The sequence below is a fragment of the Somniosus microcephalus genome, chromosome 1, assembly GCF_052327205.1.
Source record: "Somniosus microcephalus isolate GS21.2 chromosome 1, FLI_Smic_1.0, whole genome shotgun sequence".
Taxonomy (NCBI): Eukaryota; Metazoa; Chordata; class Chondrichthyes; order Squaliformes; family Somniosidae; genus Somniosus; species Somniosus microcephalus.
The window spans coordinates 357,140,822-357,157,880 of NC_140987.1; the positions used below are offsets into that span (position 1 = coordinate 357,140,822).

The 17,059-nt window shown below is 43.8% G+C and overlaps 1 protein-coding gene across 6 annotated transcripts in view; it reads right to left on the minus strand.

The window, feature by feature from the left end:
• lrch2 (leucine-rich repeats and calponin homology (CH) domain containing 2) overlaps positions 1-16,847 on the minus strand; it is a 203,225-nt gene extending 186,378 nt beyond the window's left edge. For 4 of the 6 annotated variants that reach the window (XM_085995737.1, XM_085995745.1, XM_085995730.1 and 1 more), the window contains exon 1: positions 16,607-16,847. In XM_085995737.1, coding sequence (XP_085851863.1) covers positions 16,607-16,799 — 193 coding nt within the window. In that variant the 5' untranslated portion in view covers positions 16,800-16,847. The remainder of the gene's footprint in view (positions 1-16,606) is intronic. The other 2 variants (XM_085995714.1, XM_085995703.1) reach the window with 1 other exon arrangement.
• Positions 16,848-17,059: the final 212 nt, after the last annotated feature.

Below are 17,059 nucleotides of genomic sequence, written 5' to 3' on the forward strand. Positions count from 1 at the left end.
ATGGGCCAAATGACCTCATGTGCTCTATGATTCTATGACTGAAGTCAGAATTCTGGCTACTTTGCTTTTCTGAACTTGGATATTGGAAGTGGACCCTACAGGAGGCGAGAGGCAACATTTATATAGCGCATTTAACGTTGTTAAATGTCCCAAGGCACTTCACAAGAGCATTAACAAAATTTGACACCAAGCCATATAAGGAGATATTAGGACAGAGGACCAAAAGCTTGCTCAAACAGGTAGGTTTTTAAGGAAGAGAGGGGGGCGGAGAGGTTTAGGGAGGTAATTCCAGAGCTTAGGGCCGAGGCAGCTGAAAGCACGGCCGCCAACAGGGGAGCGATTAAAATCAGGAATGTAAATGAGGCCAGAATTGGAGGAGCGCAGAGATCTCAGAGGGCTGGAGGAGGTTACAGAGATAGGGAGGGCTGAGGCCATGGAGGGATTTGAAAACAAGGATGCAAATTTTTTTTAAACTGGGGCGTTGCTGGACTGGGAGCTAATGTAGGTCAGCGAGCACAGGGATGAAGGGTGAAAGGGGCTTGGTGAGAGTTTTGGATGAGCTCAAGTTTATGTAGGGTGGAAGATGGGTGGTCAGCCAGGAGAGTATTGGAATAGTCAAGTCTAGAGGTAACAAAAGGAATGAATGAGTTTCAGCAGCAGATGAGCTGAGGCATAGTCGGGCGATGTCATGGGAGGTGACAGTAGACAGTCTTGGTGATGGAGCGGATAAATGGCTGGCAGCTCATCTCGGGGTCAAATACGACACCAAGGTTATGAACGGTCGGTTTCAGTCTCAGACAGTTGCCAGGGAGAGGGATGAGTCCGCGACTAGGGAATGGAGTTTGCAGCAGGGACAGAGACAATTGCTTCGGTCCTCCCAATATTTAGGAGGGGCATAAGGGAAAGGAAACTTGCATTTATATAGCGCCTTTCACAACCTCAGGCCATCCCAAAAAGTTCTTTACAGCCAAATAAGTACTTCTTTTTTTTTTTTTTTTTGAAGTGTAGTCATTGTAGGAGACACGGCAGCCAATTTTCGCACAAGGTTTCTAAAACAGCAATTAAATAAATGACCAGATAATCTGTTTTAGGTACTGGATGAAGAATAAATGTTAAGTCGGGAGTCCGGGAGAACTCCCTTACTCATCTTCAAATAATGCCGTGGGATCTTTTGTGTCCACTTGAGGACAGACAGGGCGTCGGTTTAACGTCCCATCCGAAAGACAGGCACCTTCAACAGTGCAGCAATCACCAACAGTTCAGTGCTGTACTGAAGAAGCGTTGCATTGTCAGAGATACCCTCCTTTGGCTTAGACATTCAATTCAGGTCCCATTTTCCTATTTCAGAGGTTCAAATGCATAAAGATCTGATGGCACTATTTGAAGAGGAGCAGGAGTTGTCCTGATGTTCCAGCAGCATTGTTCCCTCAACTACCACCAAAAATAGATTAAGTGGTCAAATTATGCATTTTTCTTCATTTCTTTCATTAACAATGCTGCCACTGAATTGCCCAGAATTCAACATTACAAAATAAATATGGTGGTACTAAAATTTAACTGAAGAAGTTGCTTTGCCTGGCAGCTCTAGAGCAGCAGGACAGCTGGATGTAGCAAATACAAGCACTGCTGTTGTCATAAAAAAGCAGTAAGGGAGGGAGAGGGAAGTGGATTTTTTTTTGCTGTTTCTTCTTCGCTGAAGCCAGTATCACCACCTTCCAGAGCGCTTGGTGAGTTTTTTTTTTGGGGGGGGGGAGGTGAAAGACTAAAAAACACAACTTTGTGAATCAAACTTACTTACATGTATCTCTACTCAGAATCAGGATTTAGCTCTGAGCATTTGGAGTTTCGCTTAACTCACCCCTCTTCCCTCCCCTCATAAATGGCGAGTGAAATCTCACCATTTATATTACCGTGCAGCGTGGAGAAGCCAAGGTTTAGTGCAGGAAACCAAGGTTAAAACACCAAAAGAGAAGACTACGTAAATCAGGAAGCAAGTATTTAGAAATGACAGTTAATCTATTTCTGGTAGTGGTGGTACAGGGAAAAATGATGGCCAGGACTGTATAGGACCTTGGTCTTCAAAACAGTGCCACGAGTTCTTTAATGTCTATCTGAACCACCAGAACAAGCAATTTAATCGTTCAAAGTAGTCATCTCCGACAATGCACTTCCTCAGTACTACGCTGAAGTATCAGCCTAGATCAGTGTTGTCCAATAGAAATTGATGAGCCACAAGTATAACTACAGCGACACCATTTTAGTCACGTGCACTAATTTTAGGAGAAAACGTTTGTATTGTATATTTACTTAAACATCTACCACCACTCAATAGATAAGGAAGTAAAGCATTCACAACAATCAAAAAATACTTGTATACTGCTTTTCATACCAACAAATGCACAAAATGGTTAAAGTACACATGAAGTGTTATGCCAATATGAGTATTAAAATCACATGCCCAATGATGTATAATAGTCATTTACTAATCAGAAATGCAATTCACCACATCTGGATTCCCAAGTTGCCACATGTGGTTAGTAGCTAATGTACTGGACAACACTATCCTAAATATGAAAAATCAATTTGAACATAAAGTCTGTCAACAGGGCATGACAACAGTAACAAAAATTGAATAATACTGCAAGCATAAGCCACCAGTTGGCACAGTTGTTTTTTTCACAAGAGTAAAATCTTGCTGTTAGTGTCTTTGGCAGATAAATCCTAACTTAGAAGGCCTTGATCTGTTTGCATCAGCAAATTGAGATCGACATAAATTAATGGCAACATGGATTTAGACTTTATACAGGAAACTTTGGTTTATCCGGAGGTTGTATGTCCGGAAACCTTGATCTACCGGCAGAAATCAGGAGCCGTTTTGTTAGGTTTTTTTTCTTCTCGTGGCTTTGTTTTCAACAGTTGGGCTCTGGAAAGTCTCTCTGAAGCTGTTGCTAAGCTACAGAGACGCTTCCAAGGTACGGGCCGACTGTTTACAAGCTGTTGCTAAGCAACAGTGTTTGTTGTCAGATACGGAGATGAAAACCTCCGTATGCTTCAACATTAACTTTGTATGTCCAGCAGTTTTGATAGATCAGCACCAGCTCAGTCCAGTCGGTGCCGGATAAAAGTTTCCTGTATGTGGTCTGCAACATTCCACGGTAAGCATCGAAGAACAAGTCAAAAGATTGTATTTCGGAATTACACAAATTTGGCCAATTGGTAAGTACAGGTAGACTATCCTTTATCCAAAAACCTCGGGACCAGCCGTGTTTCGGTTTTCGGAAAATTTCGGATTTCGGAAGGTGGGTCGGCGTCGGTCCGCGGGGGGGGGGGGGGGGGGGGGGTCCGCAGTCGTGGCTTGTCCGTCGCTGCTAGCCTGGAATGCAATGAAGTTCCGCATTTTCACCAACAGGTCGTCGTGCTCGGTCGGAACAGGGGCCGGCACCGCCACGGGCTCAGAGCTCTCGTTGCTTTCGAGCCTTTGGAAGAGAGTCAGGTGGTTCCGTGGGGGGTCGTGCGCACGACTTGCGCTGACCCTCTGCTCAGCGTAAGTCGGCGGGGGTCGGGGTCGGTGGGGGGGGTCGTGCGCACGACTTAAGCTGACCCTCTGCTCAGCGTAAGTCGTGCGCCACTCTGGTCATGTCGTGCGCACGACTTACGCTGACCGAAGGGTTTCGGTTTTCGGAAGTTCGGATAAAGGGTAGTCTACCTGTACTACCCGACAACCCTCACTCAAACAGTCTGTTCAGAGCTGAACTGTTTGATTTGCAAAAGAACTGTTTTTGTAATATAATCCCCCACTAAGAATACATTCACATTACAGTTGCAGAGTCGGTGAAAAATGGTTTCACTTTACATCAACACTGTCACTGATATAAACGCAGCCAGAATCTGGAGTTGAAGCCTGACCTGACAGTGGAGGGAAGGAGGCGAGACAGGGAAGATAAAAGTTTCACACGAGTCAGTTTAGTCCTCAACTAGTTTGTTTTTTTTAAAACATTGAAGAAAGATGTGTGAATACTCCTTCATCACTAAAATGAAAATATTCCTACAGTTTGTTTCTCTCCCTACTGGCCATCATTCCAGCCAGATTTCTTTCATCTTACGATAGCAAAATACTGCAGATGCTGGAAATCCAAAATAACGACAGAAAATGCTGGAAAAACTCAGCAGGCCAGGCAACATCCATGGAGAGAAATTAGAGTCGACGTTTCGGGTCTAACCATTTTTCAAAACTGGAAAGGAAATGAAATAGATCGAAAGGCAGGGCTGGGACAGAACAAAAGAAGTGAAGAGACATTAAAAGGTATTCAAAACGAGACGAGATGGTGATAGGACTAGTGGCGACAAAAGACGGCTCCAGATTAGGTGTGAAATGTTCTGGCAGAATGAGAGGCAGCTGCCGTGTGGGAGAGGAAAAAAAAGGGGGGGTGGGGGGGGGCGTGGAAGGGAAAAACCAAAACAAAGGGGTGGATAAAAAATATAAGTAAAAATGTAATAGGGGCTGAGGTTATGATCTGAAATTGTTGAACTCGCTATCGAGTCCGGAAGGCTTCCGCACTTTGCAGCCTTCCGGACTCAATATCGAGTTCAACAATTTCAGATCATAACCTCGGCCCCGATTATATTTTTATTTATATTTTTTATCCACCCCTTTGTTTTGGTTTTTCCCTTCCACGCCCCCCCTTTCCTTTTTTTCCCTCTCTCCCACATGGCAGCTGTCTCTCATTCTGCCAGAACATTTCACACCTAATCTGAGCCGTCTTTTGTCTCCACTAGTCCGATCACCATCTCGTCTCGTTTTGAATACCTCTTAATGTCTCTTCACTTCTTTTGTTCTGTCCCAGCCCTGCCTTTCGATCTATTTCATTTCCTTTCCAGTTTTGAAAAAGGGTTAGACCCGAAACATCGACTCTAATTTCTCTCCACGGATGTTGCCTGGCCTGCTGAGTTTTTCCAGCATTTTCTGTTATTTCTTTCATCTTGACCTATTTCAGGGGTGGGGGAAGGAAGAGGCAGCAGTGGTCAATGGCAGTCTTTAACCCATCACCATGCTCACTTCAATTTATATTCTGAACTTTCCACCAGATAACATTGGAACTCCAGAGGCAATTTTGACTTTGGGCAAATGGTGTAAAATAGTGAAGTCAATGGAAATGAAAATCAGCAGAGATGTATAACTTGGGGCTGATTCGATATCATCTGTTTTATACCATCGTCCAAAGTCCAAGTTACCCCCCGATGCGAGACTACAAGGCTCATCTACAACATATTCCATGTGTTCTGCTCCCAAGCTGTGTGCTAAAAGTTCATAGACTTCCAAGGACCAAGCTTGGAAAAAAAGGACATTGTTAGAGAAATGAAGAACTGTCAGCAGTGCAATTATTATTCACTTCTCCCCTTCGCCACCCCCCCCCCACCACTCCAACGCCATTCACTCATCCCAAACATAAATTAAACAGCTTGCATTTATATAGCACCTTTAACATAGGAAAAAAGCCTAAGGCAGTTCACACATCCATAATCAGCCAAAAATCAGGAATGCCCGCTTTCAGAATTTCAAAATTCGTCTACTTCATTTGAATCTACACTAGGCCTTGACTGCCCACATGTAATGGACATTGACTATTATTTTTTTTAAATACATGCTATGTATTTTTTAAAACACACTCGCCATCAAATCTAAATGACATCTTGAAATTATGTGTCAGTCTTTCTCTTTCACTGGAGTTATCCACTTCAAACCCATTTCCCTGTATTTCACCCATGTAGCTTTATAGTCTTCCTTGTCAAATGCTTATTCAATTCCTTTTAATGATCCATTCTCTGCCTCACTTGACACGTCAGGTTTGCACATTTGCATCCTTCAGTTATGTCACATTGTAGGGCAGGATTCAAATCTCCAGACTTGCATAAAAATCCTAATTACAAAAATACTTCATATGTGAGATAAGTGGCGAGATGAATTAAAAACAATCCAATATACTATAAAACTAGTAATAAATGTTATTTCATGAACTTCCGCAGCTCTAGTAAATTGTATTAACCTTGCATATAACTAATCCATTTCACGAATTTGCTGGCACTTTTAATTAAGTTGCAAAAGTGTTGGTGTCCTGCCTCGCCCCACCTAACCACGAAGGAAGCTGTCAAGTAGCCAATCATGGTCTACATGCCTGCCACCCAGGCCATTTAAAGTTATTAGCACTTCAAGTAAGTGCTGGCAAGTGGAAAGGAAGGCCAGTTTGTTACTATACCAGCTAGTAACTTCCTCCACAATCAGGCAGACAGCAAGAGGCACAGCTCTACCACTTCACATGCCTAGCTGATTAAAGTGTTGGTGAGCAAAGAAATTAACAAGGGAAGCCTTTGCATGCATAGAGTAGATTTCATGCAACCAACTTCTCAATTTAAAAAGCAGAAAATGTTTTTTGTCGGTCTAAATCCAGAATCCCTGCTCACCCAAGATGTATATATGCATAAATTTCCTGTTTGCAACACTACTAGGCCATATGGCCACCAGTTCAATGGTCAGTCGTTATGAATTGGCTGATATCAATCTGGATACCAGTTGGATGCTACGATTGGCCTCAGCATCCCTGCTAAGGAAGGAAAGTAGGAGGAAAACAGTCAGAGCCCTTGCTCCTAATCAAACATTCAAATAACTTATGAATGTGCATGTATGAATGTCAGAGAATGACAGGATTATGTTCGATTTCAGGTCTGTGCTGAGTTAGTTAAATCCAGCTGGAGCAGTGATTTTGACACTACCCCTTAACTTGGGAGGGAAGCAAAGAGTCATGGTTTCCACTCCACATCACAAACCAGTTTAGTCTTGATGGAAAGTGCAAGTATAAATGTTACATTAAAACAGGTTTAGGTTTGGGTATAACTGCTGATGCTTCCATGATTGAATAGCCTACCAACAAATTAAGAATATACTTTAAGAATAGCCACTTAGACAAAATACAAGAGAGCTGGCAATGCCATGGAACTGCACCTCATCAACAGTAATCACTGAGGGATGGGAGGTGGAAGGAGGGACAATAGCATCAATGGTAAATATGGATGAGGGAGGTCATTCAGTCCATCTAGCTCCTTGTTCCACAGAAAGCTGTGGTAGCAGCATCACAATTTTGAAATCCTTCTTGAATTAATTTGGAGATTGCATCTTCATTCCCTTACCCAGAAGACTATTCCAGGTATTAATCACACTTGAATGAATTGTTTGCATGAATTGTTTCTCGACATCAGTTGAAGTTGCCTTTTAATAGTTTATGTCTGTCTCCTTGCCCTGAGGTTGAAGTCAATGTTTATCTTTTCTATTCTTGGGATCTCTTTTCAAGGTTAAATGAGTCCAAATTTACCTAACCTATTCTCATAGCTACCAACACCAGGAGTCAAACACCAGGAGTCAGCCTTGTGGCCCTTCTCTGCACTGCCTCCAGAGCTTGGCTGTTTCATAGAAACAAGGCAGCACGGTGGCATAGTGGTTAGCACTGTTGTCTCACAGCACCAGGGACCCGGGTTCGAATCCGGCCTCGGGTGACTGTCTGTGTGGAGTTTGCACATTCTCCCCGTGTTTGCGTGGGTTTCCTCCGGGTGCTCCGGTTTTCTCCCACAGTCCAAAGATGTGCAGGTTAGGTTGATTGGCTATGATAAATTGACCCTTAGTGTTAGGGGGATTAAATACATGGGGTTACGGGGATAGGGTGGGATATGTGTTGGTGCAGGGGTTACGGGGATCGGGTGGGATATGTGTCGGTGCAGGCTCGATGGGCTGAAATGGCCTCTATCTGCACTGTGGGGTTTCTGTGAAAAATAGCAGGTGGCCATTCGGCCCTTCGAGCCTGCTCTGCCATTCAATATGATCATGGCTGATCCTCTATCTCAATACCATATTCCCGCTCTCTACCCATACCCCTGGATGTCTTTTGTGACTAGAAATCTATCCATCTCCTTCATAAATATATTCAGTGACTTGGCCTCCACATCCTTGTGGTAAGAATTCCACAGTTTCACCACCCTCGAAGTGAAGAAATTTCTCCTCATCTCAGTCCTAAATGTCCTACCTCGTATCCCAAGACTGTGACTACTCATTCTAGAGCCCCCAGCCAGGGGAAACATCCTCCTGCATCCAGTCTGTCTAGCCCTGTCAGAATGTTATATGTTTCAATGAGATCCCCTCTCATTCTTCTAAACTCTAGTGAATATAGGCCTAGTCGACCCAATCTGTCCTCATACAACAGTCCTGCCATCCCAGGAATCAGTCTGGTGAACCTTCGCTGCACTCCCTCTATGACAAGTATATCCTTTCTTAGGTAAGGAGACCAAAACTGCACACAGTCCTCCAGGTGTGGTCTTACCAAGGCCTTGTATAACTGTAGTAAGACATCCTTGCTCCTGTACTCAAATCCTCTTGCAATGAAGGCCAACATACCATTTGCTTTCCTAACTGCTTGCTTTCAGTGACTGGTGTACAAGGACACCCAGATCCCTCTGTACATCAACATTTCCCAATCTATCACCATTTAAATAATACTCTGCCTTTTTTGTTTTTCCTACCGAAGTGGATAACTTTACATTTATCCACGTTATACTGCATCTGCCATGTATTTGCCCACTCACTCAACTTGTCTAAATCGCCTTGAAGCCTCTTAGCATCCTCCTTACAACCCCACCTAGTTTCGTGTCATCAGCAAACTTGGAAATATTACATTTGGTTCCCTCATCCAAATCATTGATACATAGTGAATAGCTGGGGCCCAAGCACTGTTTCCTGCAGTACCCCACTAGTCACCGCCTGCCACCCTGAAAAAGACCCATTTATTTCTACTTTCTGTTTCCTGTCTGTTAACCAATTTTCAATCCATGCCAGTATATTACCCCCAATCCCATGTGCTTTAATTTTGCACACTAACCTCTTCTGTGGGACTTTATCAAAGGCCTTCTGAAAATCCAAATACACCACATCCACTGGTTCTCCCTTATCTATTCTACCAGTTACATCCTCAAAAACTCCAGTAGGTTTGTCAAACACTATTTCCCTTTCATAAATCCATGCTGACTTTGTCTAATCCCGTTGATATTTTCTAAGTGTCGTGTTATCACATCCTTTATAATAGACTCTAGCATTTTCCTTACTACTGACGTTAGGCTAACCGGTCTGTAGTTCCCGGTTTTCTCTCTTTTTTAAAAAAATAGTGGGGTTACATTTGCCACCCTCTAATCTGCAGGAACTTTTCCATAATCTATAGAATTTTGGAAGATGACAACCAATGCATCCACTATTTCCATGGCTACCTCTTTTAGTACTCTGGGGTGCAGATTATTAGGTCCTGGGGATTTATTGGCTTTCAGTCACATTAATTTCTCCAGCACTATTTTTTTACTAATACTAATTTCCTTTAATACCTCCTTCTCAGTAGACCCTTGGTTCCCTAGCATTTCTGGGTAGTTATTTGTGTCCTCTTCCGTGAAGACAGAACCCCCAAAGTATTTGTTTAATTGCTCTGCCATTTCCTTGTTCCCCATTTTAAATTCCCCCGTTTTGGACCAAGTTCTCCCGTTTCCGATTACACATTGTTTCCTTTATGTCTCAGTGACCAGAACTCAATGCAGTACTCGAAAATATGGCCTAACCAGAATATTGTATAATTTCATCGAGGTAGCCTCAGGCTTGTACTGATTTGACAATGTAACTCAGCATTGTTAGCTTAATTGATTATTACTGCTGCATTATGACTGGGCAAGGCAAGTGTTGAGTCCACTATCACTCCCAGAACACACTCAGTCTCACCTAAATAAGTCAAACACCACTGAGTTAGTGGATCTCTAATACTTTCATCCAGTGTGTAATACCTCATACTTGTCTATTGAATGTAATCTGCCATACAAACTTTGCCTGTGTCCTTCTGCAGTTAATTGGCTTCCCACAGCTTAGTATCATTTGGAAATTTGACCAAAAATTCTATTATCTAAATCTAAGTTGTTTACATAGAATAAGAACAGCAAGGGCTTCAGCACCAATCTCTGGGAAACACTGCTCAGTTTGTTACTCAAGCTGGCATCACTCAACTACTAACCATGCCTCCTCTTTTTCAGCCTGTTCCTTATTCACAATCTAGATTTTACCATCGAGACCCATTGCCTTAATCTTGCATAACAGCCATCCATCCAGAACGATCAAGCATCTTCTGGAGGTCTAGGTATGTTACATCATGGCACTTTCCATCGTGTACTTGGGATCCCACATCCTCAAAAAAGTCAGACAAAAAGATGATAAATATTAAATCCAAATAGATTTTGTTTATATCAAAAGTTAAAAAGTAGCACACTAGGACCACTGCTATTTTTGATATACATTAATAACTTGGAGATACAGGACACAATTTTGACATTTGCAGATGATAAAACTTGGAAGTGAAGTAAACAGTGAGAAAGATAATGGCCCAAAATTTACGATCGGAGGCTTCCCGCGGGTGGATGCCTCCGACCAGCAAAAAAATCTACGCATTTAGAAACATAGAAAATTAGGAGTAAGCCATTCGGCCCTTCAAGCCTGCTCCGCCATTCAATATCATGGCTGATTATCTGAATACCATATTCCCGCTCTCTCTCCATACCCCTTGATGCCTTGTGTCTAGAAATCTATCTATCTCTTTCTTAAATATATTCAGTGACTTGGCCTCCACAGCCTTCCGCAGTAGAGAATGCCACAGGTTCACCACCCTTATCTCAGTCCTAAATGTCCTACCCCGTATCCTGAGACCCCTCGTTCTGGACCCCCAAGCCAGGGGAAGCATCCTCCCTGCATCAAGTTTGTCTAGCCCAGTCAGAATTTTATACATTTCAATGAGATCCCCTCATTCTTCTAAACTCTAGTGAATACAGGCCTAATCGACCCAATCTCTTCTCATACGACAGTCTGCCATCCCAGGAATCAGTCTGGTGAACCTTAGCTGCACTCACTCTATGGCAAGTATATCCTTTCTTAGATAAGGAGACCAAAACTACACACAGTACTCCAGGTGTGGTCTCACCAAGGCCCTGTACAACTGTAGTAAGACATCCTTGCTCCTGTACTCAAATCCTCTTGCAATGAAGGCCAACATACCATTTGCCTTCCTAACTGCTTGCTGCACCTGCATGTTTGCTTTCAGTGACTGGTGTACAAGGACACCCAGGTCCCTCTGTACATCAACATTTCCCAATCTACCATTTAAATAATACTCTGCCTTTCTGTTTTTCCTACCGAAGTGGATAGCTTCACATTTTTCCACGTTATACTGTATGTACGGAAACCCCATAAGTGTGAATGGGGATCACTTAAAATATATGAACACATGAAATTTAAAAAATTACATATTTAAAATTAATTAAAATGCCATTTAGTAGCAGCTGAACCAGTGTTTTACATGGGTTCATCATAATTTCCATGCTTTTGTACTCTATACCTCTATTCATGAAGCCCTGGATTCCTTAAGCTTTTTTAACTGCTTTCTCAACCTGCCGTGCCACCTTCAACGATTTGTGCACATATACCCCTAGGTCTCTGTTCATGCACCCTCTTTGGGGTTGTACCCTTTAGTTTATATTTCCTCTCTTCATTGTTTCTACCAAAATGTATTACTTCACACTTTTCTGCATTAAATTTCATCTGCCACGTGTCCGCCCATTCTACCAGCCTGTCTATGCCCTCTTGACGTCTATCCCGATCCTTCTCACTGTTCACTATACTTCCAAGTTTTGTCTCGTCTGTAAATTTTGAAATTGTGCCCTGAACGCCCACATCCAAGTCATTAATATAGATCAAGAAAAGCAGTGGTCCTAGAACCGACCCCTGGGGAACACCACCTCCAGTCCAAAAAACAACCGTTCACCACTACTCGGTTTCCTGTCACTTAGTCAATTTCGTATCCATGCTGCCACTGTCCCTTTTATTGCATGGGTTTTGACTTTGCTGGCAAGCCTATTATGTGGCACTTTGTCAAACGCCTTTTGGAAATCCATGCACACATCAACCGCATTTCCCTCATCAACCCTCTGTTACCTCATCAAAAACCTCGATCAAGTTGGCCTTTAGCAAATCCATGTTGGTTTTCCTTAATTAATCCACACTTGTCCAAGTGACTGTTAATTTTGTCCCTGATTATTGTTTCTAAAAGCTTCCCCACTACCGAGGTTAAACTGACTGGCCTGTAGTTGGTGGGTTTATCTTTGCAGCCTTGCATGAACACAGGTACAACATTTGCAATTCTCCAGTCCTCTGGCACCACCCCGTTTCTAAGGAGGATTGGACGATTATGGCCAGTACCTCCGCTATTTCTTCCTTCACTTCCCTCAGCGTCCGAGGATGCATCCCATCCGTTCCTGGTGACTTGCCTACTTTAAGTACAGCCAGCCTTTCTAATACCTCCTCTATCAATTTTTATCCCATCCAGTATCTCCTCTGCCTCCTCCTTCACTATGTCTATGGCAGCATCTACTTCCTTGGTGAAGACAGATGCAAAGTACTCATTTAGCACCTCAGCCATACCCTCTGCCTCCATGTGTAGGTTTCCTTTTTGGTCCCTAATCAGCCCCACCCCTCCTCTTACTACCCATATACTATTTAAATGCCTATAGAAGACTTTTGGATTACCTTTTGTTAGCTGCCATTCTATTCTCATACTCTCTTACTTTCTTTTTCACTTCTCCACTGAACTTTCTATATTTAGCCTGATTCTCAGATGTATTCTCGACCGGCCGTGTCATACGCACTCTTTTTCTGCTTCATCTTACTCTCTATCTCTTTCATCATCCAGGGAGCTCTGACCACCGTTCCCTAAATGTGCACCTACTGACACTTGCTCCACTTGACCTACCTCATTCCCCACAACCAGCAATACATCCTTCCTCGTTGGGCCGGCCGGACAGACAGACAACACATGAAGAAATCAGTCTTCAAAAGACATGGTTGACACTTCCATACGATAGCTTTTTATAAAAATTAAGCCATGTTGGGCAAACCAACTTTAATTAAATTTTTACAATTCATACACATTTGGAAGGCCCTGTAAATACACTAACCTGTGCATAATATTAGGAGTAGATAAGCCTACTTTGTCCAAAAGCATGAAAAGTGCTCCTTGCAAAACCACTCCTTTCAAATGGATCTTGCCATAATCATAGTCATAACGGCACAGAAGGAGGCCATTCAGCCCATCGAATCCATGCTGGCTCAGTAGAGCAATCCAGTCAGTCCCATTCCCCCGCTCTATCCCCATAGCCCTGCAAGTTTATTTCCCTCAAGTGCTCATTCAGTCTCCCCTTGAAAACATTGTGTGTCTCCGCTTCCACCACTTCCATCGGCAGCGAATTCCAGGTCATCACCACTCGCTACGTAAAAAAGTTTTTCCTCACATCCCCCCCTGTATCTCCTGCTCAAAACCTTAAATCTGTGTCCCCTAGTCCTTGTACCATCAACTAGTGGGAATAGCCTTTCCCTGTCTAGCCTATCCAAACCTGTCAATCTTGCATACCTCTATCAAATCACCCCTCAACCTCCTTTGCTCTAATGAAAACAAATCCAGCTTCTCCAACTTGTCCTAGTAGCCAATATCCCAGATACCATTCTGGTAAATCTCCTCTGCACCCTCACAAGGGCCTTAACATCCTTCCTCAAGTGTGGTGACCAGAACTGGATGCAATACTCCAGTTGTGGCCTAACCAGCGCTTTATAAAGGTTCAGCATAACTTCTCTACTTTTGTACTCAATACCTCTATTTATGAAGCCCAAGATCCCATATGCTTTGCTAACCACTCTCTCAACATGGCCTGCCACCTTCAGGGACCTATGCACATACACTCCCAGGTCCCTCTGTCCCTGCACACTCTCTAAAACTGTGCCATTAAGTGTATATTGCCTCTCCTTGTTCCTTCTGCCAAAATGCATCACCTCACACTTCTCTATTAAATTCCATCTGCCACTTGTCTGCCCATTCTGCTAGCCTTTCTATATCCTGTTGGTCGATTGGTATCATCATCGCTGTTTGCCACACCCCCAAGTTTGGTGTCATCGGCAAATTTAGAAATTCTACTGTATTCCAATATCCAGGTCATTTATATCTATCAAAAAAAGCAGTGGCCCCAGCACTGACCCTTGGGGAACACCACTATCTACCATCCTCAAGTCTGAAAAACAGCCATTTACCACAACTTGCTGTTTTCTGTCCTTAAGCCAATTCCTTATCCAAGCTGCCACTGGCCCACCTATTCCATGAGCCTCAATTTTGTTAACCAGCCTTCTATGTGGTACTTTGTCAAACGCCTTCCGAAAATCCATGTAGACCACATGGCTCTCCTTAATTAGCTTAAACCTCTCCAAGTGCCCGTTAATAATCAAGAAAAAAATTGTTTCTAAAACTTTACCCACCACTGATGTTAAACTGACCAGCCTGTAGTTGCTAGTATTGTCCTTGCACCCTTTGAACAACGGTGTCATATTTGCCACTTTCCAATCCTCGGGCACCTCCCCCGCATCTATGGAAGATTGGAAAATTATGGCAAGCCCTTCCATTATCTCCTCCCCCAATTCCCTTAGCAACCCGAGATGCAAGCCATCTGGACCAGGCGACTTGTCCACTCTAAGCATACCCAGTCTTTTTAGTACATCCTGTCGATCAATTTTCACCCCTTCCATTGCTTCTATCTTTTCCACTTCTACCGATATTTTGTCAGCATCCACCTCATTGGTAAACATCTATACAAAGTACTGAGTATTCTAGCCTTGCCCTGCGCCTCTAAGCATACATCACCTTCTTTGTCTCTAATAGGACCCACCCCGCCACTTACTACCCGCTTACATGCTGATAGAAGATTTTTGTTAACCGCCATTCAACTCTCATTCTCTTTGCAAATCTTATTTTCATCTTCACATCCCCACTCAACTTATTGTATTTGGTCTGGTTCTCCTTTGAAGAATTCACCTGACGTGCATCATACACCCTCTTTTTTTGTTTCATCATCTTCTCTATCTCCCTCGTCATCCAAGGAGCCCTTGCTTTGGTTCCCTTACCCTTCCTTCTTGTTGGAATGTACCTAGCCTGTACTTGGAACATCTCCTCCTTAAAGATCACCCATTGTTCCGTAACAGTTTTTCCTGTCAGTCTTTGGTTCCATTGTAGGACCACTTCATTTTAGGGATTAAACCTTTCTTGGATTACCATGGCCGAACGCAGTCTTTCCTATCCTATCTCATCTCGTGCTTTGTCGCAGAACGTGCCAACACCAGCAAACCCACATTTACGGTCCATCCTAGTTGTCTTAAGCAGGTGGGCTATGTACATTCACCACAATGCATATTAACCTTGTCACGTGATGTAAACATCCCAAAGGAATATGTGCCACCAACCTAAAGATTGTTTGCATACATTAAGAAACAATAGCTGCGACTAAGATAATTACAAAGACTGAAGATAATCCATAAAGAGAGTGACCTAACTCCCTGCTAGTCATGCAATTACTTAAATTTGCTTCAATCACAGATGACCATTTCACTGAATGGCATTGCACAATAAAACTCATCAGAATAACCCCACAGGAAATACATTTACAAATTAGCAAGTAGTTTTGTTTAAAAAGATGCACACACAATACCCAATTTCTAGGTTCAGATGTAAATCCAAACCTTGTATCTGCTTCCAACCAAAGAAATCAGTCATTATTTGTCACCTGTGGAGTCTATGAATGCAATTCATAGCTTCACATCAGAGATCATAAAAGTAAGTGTTTTAAAGAAATATTTAAAAATATGGTACAAACAGAATGTTACTGCCACTAGTAAACTGACCACCACCGGCAACAGAGAAGGTAGACCTGAATTTGCAAATGCCACAAATCAAAGATTAATTTATTCAAATGACCCCCCAATTTGATTAAACACAACATATTCCCTGCATTTATGATTAAATGCTTACTAAATCTGCACCGGAAAAAAAGTTCCACCATGGGCTGCAATATGAAAGAACTTAAAAGCTACTGTGTGTTTAAGGAAGCAAAATGGATTCTAGAAACCAAACATACGTAGGATTTTCAAAATGCAATCTATTAACAGAAAGAAAACGGTGCTTAGAGCTGTAACACAGATTGGGGGGGGGGGGGGGGAGGGGAAGCAGAAGATCACGGAGGAGGAAAAAAGGAGGGGTTTATTTACACTGATGATCACCCGTCGTCGGTATTGCAGCGTAAAATCTCAGACATAAAAAAGACCCCCGCCCAACTCTGCATCGCCCATCTCACAGCCGAAAGTCCCTTGAATGAGGTCGGTGTGCAGCGCCCTACCCAAAGGCCGATCGGAGCCAGCTATTGTTCCCCAAACACACGGAACCTCGGACACCGCCGGTACCCGCACCGTTAGATTTTATTCAAACGGCGGCGCTTCACTCGGCGAGCCGGCGCTGCGTTTTTTTTGTGCGAAAGACGCCCTTTTCAGCCGAGGCTCCATTTCCCCCTTCCCCTCCTTCCTCCTCTTGTCCCACCTCCCCCTGATTAAAGGGCCACACCGGCCCGGGGGAGGGAGAGAGGGCGAGAGAGAGGGCAAGCGAGAGATCCCGGCCGGCCGACCCACCTGCCTGCACCGTATCTGTCAAATCGTAGTTAACGGCCGGGAACTCCTTCAGCTTCCGACCGCTGAGGTTGAGAACCCCCGAGTGAACGGCCTCCTCCAGGACCCTCTCCAGGCTGCGATTGAGCTGTGCGGGCGGTGCGACGGTCCTCGAGTACCAGGGCTGCTGCTGCTGCCCGCCCAGACACGCCGCCATTTCTCTCCACAACCGTCTGAGCGGCCTCTCGGGCAGCCGGCGCTGCGCACGCGCGGCAGACAGGCGCAGACCCGAGGGGCGGGGCGCTTATCACGTGGTCGGAGCCGCTAGCTCGGGCTCAGGTGAGCGCTGTTCACCAGCGAGCCGCTGGCACAGGCTCAGGTGATGCCAACCATTTGCCTGACCTCTGTTCCTTCAGATCAGAACCGTCAGCAGGAGGAGCAATGGCAGATCTTCCAACTTGGGGTTGTTTTTTTGGG